Genomic DNA, 18,224 nt, shown 5'->3' with positions numbered 1-18,224 from the left:
TATACATCTGTTAAAAAGAATAAGTAAGCTAGTTATATCTTCACTAATATGGATCTCTCTTTGAGCTATTGTGATAGGTGAAAAACTATGATAGTGGCAGAACTATGTGCATAATATGATCCTGGAGTTTTTTTAAATATAAGTATAGTTTAATACCCATATTTGCATAGGAAATTTCTGGAAGGGTGCAAAAAAACTGTTAACAGTCATTTTCTCTGGGGAGGAAACTAGAGGGAAAAGACTTGATGTAACAGACAACAGGCCACTCCACTTAACAGCAAAATATCACATTTTTTTCACGTGCACATGAAACATTTACCAAAATAGACATATTCTGGGCCATAAATCATGAAGTCTCATTACTTTTAAAAGGTTTCAAGGCATACAAAATATGTTCTCTGAAAACAGTGGAATTAAATTAGAAATAAATAACAAGAAGATTTTTGGAAAATTCTCAAATATTCAGAAACAAAATAGCACACTTCTAAATAACCCATGTGTGATGGTTAATTTTATGTGTCAACTGTCCAGGCTATGGGATGCCTAGACAGCTGGTTAAACATTATTTCTGGGTGTGTCTATGAGAGTGTCTCCAGAAAACACTAGTATTTGAATCAGTAGACTAAGTAAAGGAGATGGCCCCCACCAATGAGGGCAGGCATCATTTAAATCCAATGAGGGCTCATCTTACAGAACAAAAAGGCAGATGAAGAGTGATCTCTCTCTCTCTTTTATTAAGCTGTGACATTCATCTTTTCCTGAGACATTGGGGCTTCTAGTTCTAAGCCTTTGGACTCCAAGACTTACATCAGTGGGGGCCCCTTTTTTATCCCGCACCCCTGGATCTCAGGCCTTCAGGCTCAGACTGGGAGTTACACCATTGGCTCCCCTGGTTCTCAGGTCTTTAGACTCAGACCGAGTTATACCACCAGTTTTCCTGGTTCTCCAGCTTGCAAGTGGCAAATTGTGGGACTTTTTGGCCTCTGTAACTGCATGAGTCAATTCCTATAATAAGTCTCCATATATATGAATATATATATATATATACACATATGTTCTGTTTCTCTGGAGAACCCTGGCTAATACACCACAAGTCAAAAGAAAAATCAAAGGTAAATTTAAAAGTATTTTGAACCTAATGAAAATGAAAACACAGCGTATCAGAATTTATGGAATGTCACTAACACAGTACTTAAAGGGAAATTTGTGGCACTAAATCCCTATATTAGAAAAGAAGAAGGGTTTTAAACCAAACACCTTATCTTCCACCTTAAGAAACTAGACAAAGAAAGGCAAACTACACCCAGAGTAAGTAGAGGACAGGAAATAACAAAGATCAGAATGGAAATCCATGAAATCTGAAAACAGAAAAACAATAGAGAAAATCACTGAAACCCAAACTTGGTTCTTTGAGAAGACCAATAAAATTGATAGTACTCTACACAAGCTGATATGGGTAAAAAAGAGAAGATATAAATTACCAGTAAAATGAGAGGTAACATCACTACAGACCCTACAGATATTAAAAGGCTAACAATGCAATAGTCAACAACTTAGATGAAATGAAGAAATTCCTTGTGGGACAAAAACTTCTGAAGCTTTTTCAAAGAAATAGGCCTATATCGACTAAATAAACTGAGATTTTTTTTTGTTAAAAATGTTCCCACAAAGAAATTGCCAGGCCTAAATGTCTTCACTGATTAATTCTACCAAACATTTAAGTAAGAAATATCAGTTCTACATTAATTCTTCAGGAAAATTGAAAAGGAAGGGATACTTCCAAACTCATTCTATGAGGAACGCATTACCCTGATGCCAAAACTAGGCAAAGACATTGAAAGAAAACAACAGACCAATATTTCTCATAAACATAGATACAAAATTTCTAGACACAATGTTAGCAAATTAGCCCAACTGTATATTAAAGGATACTATATCATGACTAAGTGGGGTTTATCTTAAGGATGCAAAGTTGGTTTAAAATTTGAAAATTAATGTAATTCACCATATTAAGTAACTAGAAAGAAAAAAAAGAGATTATCTCAACAGATGCACAGAAAAACATTTGACAGAATCTATCATTTGTTTCTGATAAAAATTCCAAATTAGGGGTAGAAAGGAACTTCCTTTATCAGAAAAAGGCATGCAGTGGACTGAATGTTTATATCCCTCCCCCCACAATTTATGTGTTGAAGACCTAATCCCCAGTGTAATGGTATTTGGAGGTGGGGGTCTTTGGGAAGTAATTAGGTCATAAGGGTGGAGTCGTCAAAGTGGGATTAGTGCCCTAATAAGAAGAGGTACAAGAGAGATGATATCTCTCTCTCTCCCCACCATGTGTGGATACAGCAAAAAGACATCCATCTGAGAACAAGAAGAGGACTCTCACCAGGAACCAAACTGGCTAGAGCCTTGATCTTGAACTTCCCAGCCTCCAGAACTGTGAGAAAAAATCTCTATTGTTTAAGCAACCCAGTCTATGGTATTTTTTTTATAGCAGCCCAAACTGACTAAAATAGGACAGCTACAAAAAACCTACAGGTACCCCCCCTAGGACCAGAAACAAGACAAGGATGTCCACTCTTACCAGTTCTATTCAGCATTATACTAGAGGTTTTAGGCAGTACAATAAGGGAAGAAAAATAAATGAAAGGCATCTATACTGGAGAAGAAAATTCAAAACTTTATGAAGTAAAAAGAAGTAAAATGACATGATCACCTATGGAGAAAATCAGATAGCATCTACAGAAAGCTGCTAGAACTAAAAAGTGAGTTTAGCAATGTTGCAGGGTACTATAAAAACCAAGTGTATTTCTTTATGCTAACAACAAGCAGTAGGAAATAGAATATTTTTTTTAATTTTTTTTTATTTATTTATTTATTTATATTTATTTTTGGCTGTGTTGGGTCTTCGTTTCTGTGCGAGGGCTTTCTCTAGTTGTGGCAAGCAGGAGCCACTCTTCATCACGGTGCGCGGGCCTCTCACTATCGCGGCCTCTCTTGTTGCAGAGCACAAGCTCCAGATGCGCAGGCTCAGTAGTTGTGGCTCACAGGCCCAGTTGCTCCGCGGCATGTGAGATCTTCCCAGACCAGGGCTCGAACCCGTGTCCCCTGCATTGGCAGGCAGATTCTCAACCACTGCGCCACCAGGGAAGCCCAAGAAATAGAATATTTTTAAATGCCATTTACAGTAGCATCGAAAAATATGAAATATTTAGGGATAAATGTGACAAAAGATGTGCAATACTTGTACCCTTCAAACTACAAAACACTACTGGGAGAGGTTAAAGAAGACTTTAATTAATGAAGAGATATATCTCATTCACAGGTCAGAAGACTTACTATTGTTAAGATATCAATTCTCTACAAATTGATCAAACACAACCTCTGTCAACATCCCAGGCTTTTTTTTTTTGTAGAAACTGCCAAGTTGATCCTGAACTTCATATGGAAGTACAAAGGACCTAGAATAGCCTTAACAGCTCTGATATAGAAGAACAAAATTAGAATACTAACACTACCTGACTTTAAGACTTACTACAAAGCCGCAGTAATCAAGACAGTATGGTATTGACATAAAGATAGACTAGACCAGTAGATCAGTAGATCAGTGGACCAGCATAGAGAGTGCAGAAATAAACCACATGTATATGAACGTTTTTGACAAAGATTCAAAAGCAATAACGGATAGTCTTCTCAACAAAAGATGCTAAAATGACTGGATATCTATATCCAGAAAAAACTGTACTTCAGTACATACCTCACATGACATACAAAAATTAACACAAAATAGAGCATAGACCTAAATATAAAACTTATATAAGAAAACAGGAGAAAATCTTTGTGCTTTTGGGTTAGGCAAAGGATTCTCATATATAACACTAAAAGCATGATCCAAAAGGAAAAAAATATTTGATATAAATTGGACTTCATGAAAATTTAAAACTTTTGCTCTTCAAAAGACACTGTTAGGAGAATGAAAAGACAAGTCATGGTCCAGAAGAATATAATTGCAAAACATATATATGGTAAAGTAAGTTGTATTAGTTAGAGGTCTCCAGGGAAATAGAAGCAGTAGGATATAGATGTAGATATAGACAGATAGATATAGATGATATAGATAGAGATTTATTATAAGAATTGACTCATGTGGTTATGGAGGCCAAGAAGTCTCACAATCTGCCTTGCGCAAGCTGGAGAACCAGAAAAGCCAATATTATAATTCGGTCTGAGTCAGAAGGCCCAAGAACCAGGAGTTCCAATGTCTGAGGGCAGGAGATGAATGTCCCAGCTCAAGAAGAGAGAGAATTTGCCCTTCCTATGCCTTTTTGTTTTATTTGGGCCCTCAATGGATTGGATGATGCCCACCCACATTGATTAGGGCAGATCTTCTCTACTAAGCCTACTGATTCAAATGCTAATCTCTTCTGGAGATACCCCTCACAGACACACCCAGAAATAATGTTTTCCTAGCTATCTGGGCCTCCCTTGGCCCAGTCAAGTTGACATAAAATTAACCATCCAGAATATATTTTTTAAAACTCTCAAAACGAGTAATAAGAAAACAAGTAACCCAATAAAGAAATGGGCAAAGTACTTGAATAGACATTTCACCAAAGAAGATACAGGCATGGCAAAAAAAAGCACATGATTAAGATGCTGAGTATTAGTCATTAGAGAAATGCAAATTAAATCCTCAGTGAGATACTACTACATACCCCCTAGAAAGGCTATAATTATAAAGACTGACCATACCAAAGGCTGGCAAGGTTGCAGAGCAACTAGAACTCCCTTAACCCTGCTGGTGGGAATGTGAAATGGTACAACCACTTTGGAAAACAATTTAGCAGTTTCTTAAAAAGTCAAACGTAGGGACTTCCCTGGTGGTGCAGTGGATAAGACTCTGCGCTCCCAATGCAGGAGGCCCAGATTTGATCCCGGGTCCGGGAACTAGATCCCACATGCATGCCGCAACTAAGAGTTCGCATGCTGCAACTAAGAGTTCACATGCCACAACTAAGGAGCCGGAGAGCCAAAACTAAGGAGCCCACGAGCCACAACTAAGGAGCCCACCTGCCTCAACTAAGACCTGATGCAACCAAATAAATATTTTTTTTAAAAAAAGGTCAAACGTAGACCTACCATATATCCTAGTAATCATGCTCTCTCATAAGAAGAAAGCTTATGTCTGTACAAAGACTGATGAGTGACGGTTCATAAAAGCTTTATTTAGTCCAGCCGAAAACTAGAATCAACCCAAATGTCCATCCCCAGGTGAACAGGTGAACAAATGGTGATACATCCACACAATAGAATAGTACTCAGCAACACAAAGGAATGAACTATTGATATACATAACAACATGGATTGAATCTCAGAACAGTTATGCTGGCTGAAAGAAACCAGACAAGTGTGTGTGTGTGTGTGTGTGCATGTGTGTACACGCATATCGAGTGATGCCATTTGTTTAAAACTCTAAAAAATATAAACTAATTTATAGTGAAAGAAAGCAAATCCATGGTTGCCTGGGGGGGTAGCAGGAGGAAGAGACTATAAAGGAATTACAAGGAAACTCTTGGGTGCTGGATTTGTTCATTATCTTGATTGTGGTGATGGTTTCATAGATGTGACCATATGTCAAAACTTACCAAACTGTGTGCTCTAAGTATGTGTGGTTTATTGTATGTCAATTATACCTCAATACAGTTGTTAAAATAAAGAAGTAAAAACATTAAAAAGGGAGAAATAAAAAAAGGGAAATGACTCCAAGAAAGATTCCTATAAATTGCTCTAGCGTGTGTACCTCTGACTTTGACCTTGAATTTTGACCCTTCATTCTCAAGAATGTATATATGGTCAGAAAGGGCTGCTTTTTTTGGCACCCCTAATAAATTGACTCTACATAACACCTTATTGGGACATTTTGTAGGTAGCTGGTGTTTCCTCCTCTTTTTAATATTTGCCTGGATTTTAATGGGGCCAACAAGTGTTTTCTAAGCCTCCCTAGCCTTAGAACTACCTAGTGAATCAGGATAAACTTTATTTATGACTCTTAAGCATCTGTGAATTTATTTAGTGCCTGTTCCTCATCCTCCAAAAGAAAGTCTTTGCTAGTTTGATGTTTGGGAATCTCTAAGGCTGTATCCTAAAAATGTGGGGGAGTTGGAGACAGCCCAACAGTTCTGACAACTCAAAATCACATCTTTTCTTATTATGTCCTTAGTCTGCTAAGAAGTTTTATAAATATTAAACAAAAAAAATTCAGTCCCTTGGGTTTTGGAGGGAAATATTCCTTCCAGGGTAGGAAAAAAATTAGTCCATTGCCAAGCATTTTTATACAAAAGCATTTTCCCCCCGATGATCCAAGAACTGGCAATTATGGAAGGAGAGATGGAGTCCACAGGGTACATTTGGGAGCTAAAACGAGCAGCTGTAAGATGAGAGTGGGATGGAATGTCCTCTAAGGTTCCATGCTGGTTTACAGTTCTGTCACTCTAGTGACAAGGGCAGGCCCAAATTTGACTTCTGACTCTACCACTAATTTGCAGGGTAACAACAGGATTACGTCATCTCACTAAGCCTCAGTTCCCTTGTTAGTTAAATAAAGATAATAAAGTCTAATAAGATGTATTTAAAACTTCTGTGCTTAAAAAACAACACAACTTGGATGCTGGCTTTGGGACCTGAGTGCTGGGAACAAGTGCTGCCCACTTGTTCATTCAGGATTATTAGACAGTTGCCCAAGGGCAGGACCCCGGTAGCCTCTCAGTACACCGTGTCCGGAAACACCACCTCGATGAGAAGCCTCGATGAGAACACCCACCCTCGGCCGTGCACCTTCTCACTGATCCTCATGTGTATGTAGGTCTAGTCAAGCCAGAACACAGTTTAAATCATTTACTGACATCTCCTAATTGCCAGCCCTGTGCTGGACGCTTTCGCCTATATAATCTCAAATTGACAAATTTCTTAACAAGTAAAGCTTAAATGACTTGCTTTTAGTAGAGAAAGTGGAGCAAGCCGCCTAGGGATAGGAACCTAGAGAATTCTCCCCACACACGCCCCATTCACCCCAAGGGAGGGATCTCTTAAAGGTAGAAGAGTTTGATGCCCAGCTATATATATATGTATATATATATATATATGTTATTTTCTTCCTCCTGTTGGTCTAGGGATTCTCAGGCTTTAGGATATATAGACAGTTGTAAACACAAAACTCCGTTCACTGGAATTGTAGCTCCCCAGCTGCCCCCGCCCTCACTTCTCTCAGATCCCTGCTCAGCTGTCCCCTTATCCATGAGGCCTCCCCTATGCATGGCACAGGGAGATCAGCTCGGTGCTTTGTGACCACCTAGAGGGGTGGAATAGGGAGGGTGGGAGGGAGGCGCAAGAGGGAGGGGATATGGGGATATAGGTATACATGTAGCTGAATCACTTTATTGTACAGCAGAAACTAACACAACATTGTAAAGCAATTATACTCCAATAAAGATGCAAAAAAAAAAAACAATTAGTAACCTCCCAGCACTCCTGGACTCTTACCCGATTTGTCAATTCTCTATAACACATGTCCCCACCTGGCATATTATCTATTTACTTGTCTGTCTAATGTGTCTCTCCTCTCTCTAGAATTTAGGTGCTATGGAACCAGTGCCTAGAACCATACCTACTCAGTAAATCTTTGCTGGATGTATGAATGATTATGAATAGGCGGTTTAAGGCACTTTCAAGAGTAATTTTGATTCTACGTGATCTTTGCCTTCTCTGCTGCCTTGGGGACCTCCCACTTTGGTGTTAGATGGTTCTGGTGTAATAGTTCGTGGGAGGACACACTCAGCCAAGCCTCTGATATGTCTGCCCTTCCCTCTCCTACGCCAGGTGAACATAACACGCACAATGGACCTTCCACGCCAGCAAAAGAGGGAGACACAGACAGGCCGCACCGGGCCTCCGACGGGAAGCTCCGAGGCCGGTCGAAGCGGAGCAGTGACCCCTCCCCAGCAGGGGACAGTGAGATTGAGGTAACTCAGAGGCTTCTGCCTGACTTGGTGAATGTCATCTCCACATGTGGCCGGAACAGGAAGCGGGGGGGCAGAGTTCTGTCTGGGGGAGAATGGCCCTGTGTGTTCACAAAGTGCAGGAACAGAGAAAAGGGCCCTTGATGAAAAGGAGGGAAGAATTCGGTTGGCCACACAGAAGCACTGTTGACTGACCAGGCTAGGAAAAGTGACCCTAGAGATGGTAAAGATGGGTGATTGTCAAATGTGAGCCACAACAACATCACCTGGGGGCCTGCGAAAACCCAGACAGCTGGGGCCACCCCCTAGAGTTTCCAATTCAGTAGATCTGGGGCAGGGCCTGAGAATTCGCATTTCCAACAAATTCCTAGACAATGCTGATGTGCATTGGGCACCACACTTTGAGAGCCTCCAGTAAAGATGACATTGGACAGTGGACCTTCCCCACTGGGTTAGAGTGATTCTTAACCTTGGCTACATGATAGAATCACCTGGGATGCTTTTTAAAATTCAGATGCCCAGGCCCCATCCCAGACTAATTAACTAGACGTTTCAGGGAGTTCTGAAAGTTCCCCTAGTGATTCTACTATGGCTTAGATATTTATCTACCTGAAGACAGGAGGCTGGCTCAAATAAGTTTGCATCATTTCTGTAATTCTGAGTTTCTCGGTGGTTCTCAGTCTGGGCTGCACATGAGAATCTCCTGGGGAGCTTTGAGAAACCTTCATTCTCAAGCCCAGATCAATTAAATCAGATTCCCTGGGGGTGGGACCCAGGTGTCAATATGTTTAAGCTCCCTAGGTGATTCCAGTGCAGCCCAGGCTGAGAACTACTGGTCTAAGGGATGCACCAATCTTTATTGTAATAAAGCAAGTGTGGGGTTATTGGTCAGGCACTGACATTTTCCCAAGCAAACAAACAAAAAAGAACAACATGCATGAAAGATGGGGAAGACCACTAGAAGGGACAGAGGCAAGATGGATGCCCCCAAAACAGACAGAAGCAAGTGTTACCTATCAAGGGAGAAAAATGGGCACATGCACGAGTTTGTACTTGTTTGCAGAAGGCAGTCATTTTGCTGGCTTGAGTGTGCCATGGGTATACATGGGTGGTATTGGCAAAGCTTGAGTCACTGTCAGGATATCCAAATGCAGCATCATCACATCCCTGTGGATAATCCTGTACAAATTATGGAGCAGCTACAAAGTTCAGCCAGCAAACTCAGATAAGCTAAGAAATACCGTTTTCATCATTTCCTTAAAATCAGCGCCATTTTGACTCTGAGTCCCCACCCACCAGGGTGGTAGGAAATTCCATTTCATTATTGGGGCCTTTCCCCTCCCAGAATTATATGAGAATCTCAGCGTTCAAGTGGTCTCAGAAAACAGAATAATAGCCTCTTTTGTCCATTGTGGCTTGGCGGCCGCTGCCTTTTTCATTGTCAGTACCTGCAGTGGTCACTGAAAGTCCAGCTGTTCTCTGGGGTCTCCATGCCATATGTTGGGCATAGAAATCCTTGTCGAGAGTAAGAACGTTGGAGTATTAGCTACGATCCTTTGGTTGCAAGCAACAGAAACCAATTCTGGTTACTTAAGCAAAAAAGGATCTACTGGGAGGGAACAGCATGGAGAGGAAGTGATACAACCAAGGTTAGAAAGAATAGTAACAAAGGCCACGTTGGGGAATCTGGGGAACCTTCAGGGTGCCGGCCCCTTCTGGAGAGCGAGATATTTGAGATTCTAGCGCCATGTCACTTGATGTCCGATTCCAAGGAGGCAGCATCCCATTGGCCTGGCCTGGATCCTCATGCTTGCCCCTGATTGAGAGTCTCACCAAGATAGCACACAAAGGGAAAAGAAAATCGAGGTGCTCCTTCTAAGAAGGAGATGGATGCTGGGGACCCCAACAACGAATGGCCAATACCCAGACACTTGATACTTAGCCAGTGTTCACTGGTAGGGCTGTACTAGCTAACCGGTGTCACTAGTAGGGCTGTGCTAGTCAGCCAGTATTCACTAAGAGAGCAGTAGCAGTTGTTTATGGCTGGTGTCTGTTCCGATCATCCTAGAAAGTGTTAAATATTTTGAACATCACGCTCGTCCCCTACACTTGGTATACACAGCCATCTCTTCTGTGAGCTCAACTGCCCTCGGGACCTGCCAGAGAGCAAGTATTCCCACTGTTCATGGGACTCTTCTCAGTCCAGAAGATTCTGTTCTTGCTTTTCCTCTAATTCTTAAAGCCACCACCTTCTAAAACCAAGGAGACTTGGTACAAACCCTTCAGGGGGATTAGGCCTTTGCACAAGGCTAGAAGAAAAGTTACTGACTCTTGATCACCCTTGCTTTCTGCCTTCCCAGATGCCTGAGGATTTTCTACCAGCTTGAAGTGGCAGAGCTATAGAAATCCTGGAGAGCAACACGTACTTTAATATTTTTTAAAAATGTATTCGATCACCTGACGTGGTTTCTGCTCTTGGTAGGGGACAGTGGGGACGGAGAGACATTTTTCCATTAAGCTGAGAAGGGGGTGGGGGGGCATGGAAGGATTATGGGGTGATATTATTCTGGAAACATCTGCTTCTTGATTCCAGAGTAAGTACCACTGGGCAGGAACAGTTGAAAAGGTGTGAGCTGTGTTTCACCACCGTGCTCAATATCAGCACAGAGGTTTTGCATGGGTCGCACCTCTTAAGTCTTTGGCACTGTTGCTAATGGCAGCAGCCCACGAGAGAGAAATTAGGTAGAGAAGTGGAAAGGAGGAAAATTCTGAGTATGTATTAGTTAAAATCCCTCGACTGCAGGTGCCAGAAACCAACTTGAGCTAGCTTAAGTGAAAAAGCAGAGTTTATTTTAAGGATACAGGGATTCTCTTAGAACCCAAGTGCCAAGGGTACAGCAAGTGTCAGCAAGATATTGGAACCAGAAGGTAGGAGGGGCAAGGAAACGCGTTTACACCTTCTCTCCCTATGTTCCACAGTGTAGGTGCTAGAATCCCCAAGCGATACTGTCTTTTCAGTGGGCATGACTCTCCTCCAGGCCCCTCACTCTACTTCTAACTAAAACCAAGTCCTGCAAAAGTGTTGGGTCGTGTTTCCATCTTTCACCCCTCTGTTCCTCTCTCTCTGCAAACTAGTCTTCCCTGTCCTTCAGATCACGTTGCTACCAACAGCCACCCAAAGACGATGAATTTCTTTCCAGGTTTCAATTTTGAGTTCCCAAGGAAAGGCCTCTGACCCAGCTGGGGTTAGGGGCCCACCCCTGTCCCAAACCCTGGTGGGCTAAAGAGTTAGGGTCACGAGCAGAGTGTCCACCAGGAACAGTATACCCACTGAGAATCTAACACAGGGAGATAGAATGGGGGGCTAGTGGGAAAGAGGGACAGACCCTCTTCAGAGAGGATATAGGCAGTAAATTCAGGAGTCAGCATTAAATTTGAAATTACTTGATTTTTTAAAGAATTCTCTTACCAAAATTTCTACGTTTAACTGATCCATCCTAGTTAGTTCAGATAAATTAGGAGTTAGCATATTTAAACCCCAGAAGCTCTCTTCAAAAACAGTGGTTTTCAAACTTTTTTTTTTTACCATGACCCATAATAAGAACAATACTTATTATCATGACCCATCATTTACATACACATAAATGTAAAAGATCAAAAAATTTACAAAATAATATTCCAATAATATTCACTAAAAATTGTTTCTGAATAAGTAAAAACTTATGGCTGTCTAATTATCTTAAATGAATCATTTCCATGTAAAAATGGACTTTTGCAAGGAGTTGGGCCAGTGGCGTGAATTGGGAGATGCCAAGATGGACACATGAGGCAAAAAAAAAAAAAATTCACAAAATAATATTCAAGTCTACTAATTGTTTTGAAAACCTGCATTAATTGACCTTTTTCTTTCTAGATACTACCTTTCTCTTTACTTTTAAAGGCATTGCAAATGTGTAAATACAACCACTGACCCCCCGAGAGTTTTCCAAGGTGGCCCATTCAAGATGGTAGACTGAGTAGGTGCCTTTGTTGCCCCCAACACCAGCTACATAAATGATCACGCAGGCCTTTTGTTCTTAAAAATAATGATCACCAGAAAAAATTATGAAAACCAGCAGTATAAAAAATTGAGGCCAAGATAAATGAATAGGATAAACTATGAGAGGTAATTTAAGAAACACAAAAGATCTTAGAAAAATTCTGATTGGTTTTCTTATAAAGATTCAAGGAGGTCTTGTATCCACGAAGAAGGAAGTGCAGGCTATTGGGAAAGGAACACTCAGAGACAAAGTAAAAGCTACTGTAAATTTTTAAATGATAGTGAGAATCAAAAGTTTCATAGAAGGGTTGGAAGAGAAAGTTAAAGAAATCTCTGAGAACATAGATCAAAAAGACAAAATTACAGAACACTGTTTTTAAAGGATAAGCAATATCAATCCAAAAGATCTAATTTGTCTATTGGGAATTCCAGAAAGATATAACAATGGGAAAGATAGGAGGACGTTATTTAAAGAAATAGGCTTGAGAAATGTTTGAGTGCTGAACAGTATGAATGAAAAAAGACAACACCTAGATATATCCTCATGGGATTTGAGGATGCCAAGTACAAAGAAAAGAGCCTAAAAAATCCAAAGAGAAAAAAAGGAAAACCTGTAAAGAACTGGGGATCAGTGAAACATCAGACTTCTCATTAATCATGCTTGACACAAGATAGATTCTTTCAAAGATCTAGAGGGCATTATTTTCCAATTGGAATTCTGCACCCAGAGGAACCTTAGAGCAAAATAAAGACATGATCAGATTAGCAAAAATGCAGGAAGGTTACTTTCCATGCTCCTTTCAGAAGAAGCAACTTAAGGATGTACTCAAGCAAAACAAGGAAGAAAACCAAGAAAGAGACTTGGGATCCAGAAAACAGTGGATCTGACCCAGAAATGCAGTAAAGGGAAGTCTCAGGACGCTAGCTGTGTGGCAACCTGAAGATGATCCAGTCCACATTGGAACTTTCTGTCACAGAGGAAGAACACCTGTGATATAGAGGGTGTGGCTGAATTTGAAATTCTACTGAAGGCATGTTATTGGAAACAAGGAAGGAATTAAAGCAATTAATAAGCTCCAGCAAAAACAAAAAGTTATTCCAGGCAGGCGTGATTCCTATGAACAAATTGAGATATGGCACGATTTTAATCAGGATGGAGTACAAGAAAGGAGAATACACATGACCTTGGTGGTAGGAACAGTCTCCTTAAAGTGGCTCTGGAGTTATGACATTAGATACATAGAGAAGGAAGTGAAATCCTAGCATATTACTTCACTCTGCAGTGAACAGTAATCACAAGATGTACATAAATGCTCTATACTGGTTACCAACTTTTAAAATCAACATACAGACAGAGCACAGAAGTCTTAAGTACAATTATAAAACCCAGTGCACAAACCAGTTTATCCACACTGACAATGCGAAAGTGAGGCTAAAGCTCAGCTATTCAAGAGGCGAGGAGGTAGTGGGAAAGGGTAGGGACACCGATGTCCATATTGTCCATATTGGGTTTGCTGTTTTAGCCAAGAGAAAATATCCAGTGCTGATGGGAATTGGAAATAGAGGGGTTCGCATATGTGAAAAATATTAAATTCTGGAGAAAGGCGGGAGATTTACCATGAGCTAAACCCTCATCTTTCACATTGCCCAGTCAAAAGATATTGTTTAAAGTTGGCAAATCAATAAGTAAAAGTATGTTATTTAGAGTTATAAAGGTAATCAGCAGAATTGCTAAAAATAGAAATGTTTAGAAGTAGCTGGGCTTATGGTGAGCAGTGAATGTAAAATGGTAGTATTTCATTTTGTCAAATGAGTTATACGATTTTTATTGTTTTTGGACTGAACTCCCCCTTTTTTGAGCTTTTATGTGAAAGGCAAGAACAGGCGTCTTGGTTCTGGCATCTAAGGGTTGATAGGAACCCAAAAAATTGGCCATCAGAATATATTTTACACAGCTGAGGTTGAATGGGGACTCGAGGATACATGCGTGAGTCACATGTTTTATAACTTAAAGATAATGTTTTTTAAGACATATTTTCCTCCCAGGGAATTAATTTCTGCAGACATTAAGTCAAATGCAAGCAAGTGCATTTGTCTCCTTTCTCTCCCTCTCTTTCATCACAGCGTGTGTTCGTGTGGGACTTGGATGAGACAATAATTATTTTTCACTCCTTACTCACGGGGACTTTTGCCTCCAGATACGGGAAGGTAAGAATCCATTTTGTCTCCTTTTTTTTTTTTTTTTCCAACGTGACAGTCTGTCCAGCTGGTTTGTCTTGGGAATTGTGAGGGCAGTTGATACAACAGCTTCTCCAACAAGCTGCCCCTTTGCGTCAGCCGGGCTTTGGAAGGCCTATGGAATTTTCCCTTGACATGTGAAATTTTAATTAGCTTCTCCCATTGTCTCCCATGCCTTTTCTTCCAACACATGAAACATTCAACATCCACTTGATAGGATATAAGCTTGTAGTCTTCGGCTGTCTCCCTCCTCCTAAGAGGGCTAGGAGATGCTTCAGCCAAACCCAGTAATCCTAGCTGAAAAACGAGGTAAAGTACTTTTCTTCTTCCCTGTTGTTTATTTTAGTGTCTCCGGCAGATGAATTTAATTTTCCTTCCATTTTTCTGAGACAAGGGGGAGGCATTTTGTCAGCTCCAGCATGGATCTTAGCAACAGCTTTGCAAATGTATCACCGACAAATTATGTCGGGGAACCATCCAGTTAGAGCTCCGGGCAGATGCTGTCGGTTGACTGGTGGTCCATGCAAGAAATGTCAAAACGCCCTTAATAATGCAAAAATGAACCCAACTGCTGAAACCCAAACCCTGCCGATCCCGTGGGCTTTGTATCAAACCACATGTGGATGCTCCAGACGCCTGCTGTCTCTTCGGGGAGACAGGTAGAGGTGGCAGGGCGGGGCTTTAGGGGACAGACGCACTGTCGGCTCGTCCGAGGTAAGCGACCTGTTGGCAGCTGCTCCCACACATGAGTGGGAACCATGAGACTCACCAGCGCCTGGAAAATATTTCTGTTTCTGTTTAGAGCCCAGGAATATGATTTGACATCACCTCATGGCTTTTCCAGCTGCTCGTGTTTTTTATGAGGGTTATAACAAGCTGGATGTGTAATTAGCAAGATAGATTTATCGTCTGCCATTATGTTGTAAAGAATATAAAAATGGTGTTGGTGGTGCAGAAATCTCTTGCCGAGGAGGAATGCCGTTAATATGTCTAGCAGTGCCTGTGGGAAATCCGGCATGCGTTTTTGGAGTGTGCACAGCTTAGGTAAAGGATGGCAGAGTCCAGAGCTGCTGAAAAGCACCAAAGCGGACTTGGCAGCTATTGCAAAAAAACTGGGCTTTCCCAAAGGGGCTGCAGTAGTGAGTTGCCCACCCAGGCTGGGTGTTCTATGGTTTTTAACCACCCCAGTAAAGCCACCGCCCCCCCCCCAAGAACCATTCCTTCACTCTTCTTACCCTTTGAGAAGTTCCACAGCTTCGTGCAACAATTCAGTTCCCATGGATTGCATAGGGCTTTGTAATCTAGGCTAAGATTTTTGTGTCTGGGTCTCACTACCACTCTTTAAACCAAGTTACAGCCTCGTTCAAGACAGGGACAAAGCCCAGAGCTCTGTTCTGGGCCCCATGGCACCTGGTCCATGTCACTTATCACCAGCCAGCTCTCTCCAATCCCATCACCCAATCCCAGCCACCTTCCCCTCCAGCTGTCTGGTCTCCACTCTTGCCCTTTCCAGCCCCCTACAGAGGGGTCATCCTAAAATACAAGCCTGGTCTCTCCTCTACTGAAAAATCGTCAGTGGCTTCCCCATTGACAAACCCCAAGCCCAGCCTCCAAGGCCCTTCATGAGCTGGCTTCTGCCCTACTCTCCAGCCCTGTTTTCTCTTACTTGTCCCGAGTTGCTTTTTGTCCTCGGAACCTGCCACCGTCTCTCCCATCTCTTCTGAGTTTTTCCCAGAAGCAGAGCCTGAGACCAGGAGTGAGTGCTGGTAGTTTAGGTGGGGGGTGACCCCAGGGAGCACTAGGTGCAGAGTGGGCAAGTGAGGCGGGGAAGGGAGGGCAGCCAATACAGGGTACGTAAATAGATATGGCTGCGGGTACCTGGGACTCAGAACCACCGGGGACCTCTGGGCTACTCCGGAACACACCTCAGAATTGACTCCCCCAAGGAGCAAGGGTGCTGGGATATTTATCTACACATTCCCTTCCATCGTGGGTTGAGGGCTTTTTCTCGGGGGGGGTTATTTCCCTGTCCTGGCCTGTCCCATGAAAACCCTAGGGCAGGGAATCACAGGTCCTAACAGGAGGAAGCCTCTGCATGTTGAGAGGACACAGAAGAGGGGCACACTGGAAGCTTCTGCTATAATCTAGAATGTTCCAGAAAGTTCAGGTATTAGGTTAAATCATACTTATCTTTCAGTTCCCATTTTCAAGGTAGCTTCCTCCAAGAGGACTTTCCTAACCACCCCCACCCCCATCTAAATTGCATCTCTCCCCATAACTCTATTTTTCATTTATATTATAATTATGCACTTATTTTCTGTCTCCCTTCTAAGCTATATGTGCCCTGAGGACAGAGACCATGAACATTTTTTATCAACCCAACTAAGCACAGTGCATGGACCAGATTGCTCAATATGTATTTGTTGGGAAAATGAATCGGGATGATCCTCTAGAATGAAAGCAACATGACGACAGGCACTTTTTTTTTTTCTGTTTTGTCCCCAGAGCATAGAACAGTGCCCCCCACCTAGTAGGCATCGAATAAATATTTGGTGAATGAAGGTAGGTAGGATAGAAAATAGTATCAAAACAAAAAATTCCTAACTAGGGGCCACCCGCCAAATTCTGCCTGCAGACATTTGTGTTTGGCCCCTAGAGTGTTCGAAAAAATGTGAATTTGTCGCCAACATTTAAAAAATCAGGAGATTGCACAGACCAAAACAATCGCAATTTCCAAGTCTTCTTGAAAAATTAGAAAACCTAGCAATCCTGCATTCCCATGTGGCAGCAATCAGCAGGGGCTGAGTAACAGCTGCCCAGTTAGCGGGGGTGTACACTCTCCAGCCCATCCACAGCCCCACTTGGCCTGTTTAGGGGACCCTCCTGACCCCATTGGCATCTGAGTTTCAACATCCATCCTAGAATTACAGAACCACTGAAGGTCAGAGCTGGAAGGACCTGGGAGACCATAACGTCAATTAGTCTCCATGGTACAGTAGGAGAAACTGAGGCCCAGAGAGAGTGAGGTCATCCAGGAGATAATGAGAGGTAGACCTCAGGTGCACTTGCCTCTCTGGGTGTTCCCAGGATGTCCAGGGAAAACTAAGGTGAGATGCTCTTGGAGCCCCCAGGTCTCCAGTGCCATCATTATTCCTCTTCTAGAATTTTCTACTCCTCCAGCTCTTTTAAGTGAGGAATGAGGTTGGTTGGTTGGTTGGTTGGTTTTCCTAAATCCAGCCACCCTAAGAGAGACCCAAACTAACCATGGCTTAACCAAGATAGAAGTTTATTCCTCTCACCTTGTAGTCCAGGCATAAGCAGTTCAGGCTGGTAAGGCTGCTACCCAGTACCAGGGATGGAGACCTCCTTCCATCTTTTTCTTTACCATTCCCGGAGCATTGCCCTCGTTGGCAAGATGAAACGTAGCTCACCCCCATGTCTGCATTCCGGGCAGTAAGAAGGGGAAGCAGGAAAAGGGGAGTCCACCTCTCTCTTTTTCATTTTTATTTTTTTCCCTCTCTTTGGAGGGCCAGATCCAGAAGTTGCACAGATCGTTTCTGCTCACGTGCCATTGGCTGGAACGTGATCACATGGCTACCTTCGGCTGCAAAGGAGTCTGGGAAATGTAGTCTAGTCATGTGCTCTATTAAAATTCAAGGATTCTATTATTCTGAGAGGGAGAAAGGAAGAAGGGATATTAGAGGACAGCTAGCATTTTCTAGCACAAAGTACCATTAGTAAGAGGAAGAACAATGAAAGAGAAAATTGTTGAGGAAAAATAAAATTCGTTCTGTTCAAGACACCTAGAGGACAACTGTATTTGTGGGTCTGAAGCTCCAAAGAGAGGTCTGGGCTACAGCTATAAACTTGGAAGACAGAGGAGAGGAGAGGACGTAGAGGAGTGTGAGCCCCATTCTGCAGACAGAACA

At 42.1% G+C, this 18,224-nt stretch overlaps 1 protein-coding gene across 1 annotated transcript in view; it reads left to right on the top strand.

Moving 5' to 3' along the window:
- EYA2 (EYA transcriptional coactivator and phosphatase 2) overlaps positions 1-18,224 on the top strand; it is a 258,658-nt gene that overhangs the window by 171,696 nt on the left and 68,738 nt on the right. The window contains exons 8-9 of the mRNA XM_059899040.1: positions 7,879-8,021; positions 14,182-14,265. Of these exons, the coding sequence (XP_059755023.1) occupies positions 7,879-8,021; positions 14,182-14,265 (227 nt within the window). The remainder of the gene's footprint in view (positions 1-7,878; positions 8,022-14,181; positions 14,266-18,224) is intronic.

The sequence above is a fragment of the Balaenoptera ricei genome, chromosome 15 (genome assembly GCF_028023285.1).
Source record: "Balaenoptera ricei isolate mBalRic1 chromosome 15, mBalRic1.hap2, whole genome shotgun sequence".
Lineage (NCBI taxonomy): Eukaryota > Metazoa > Chordata > Mammalia > Artiodactyla > Balaenopteridae > Balaenoptera > Balaenoptera ricei.
The sequence above is the reverse complement of the archived record's forward strand: the minus strand, read 5'-3'. Positions and strand labels throughout refer to the sequence as shown.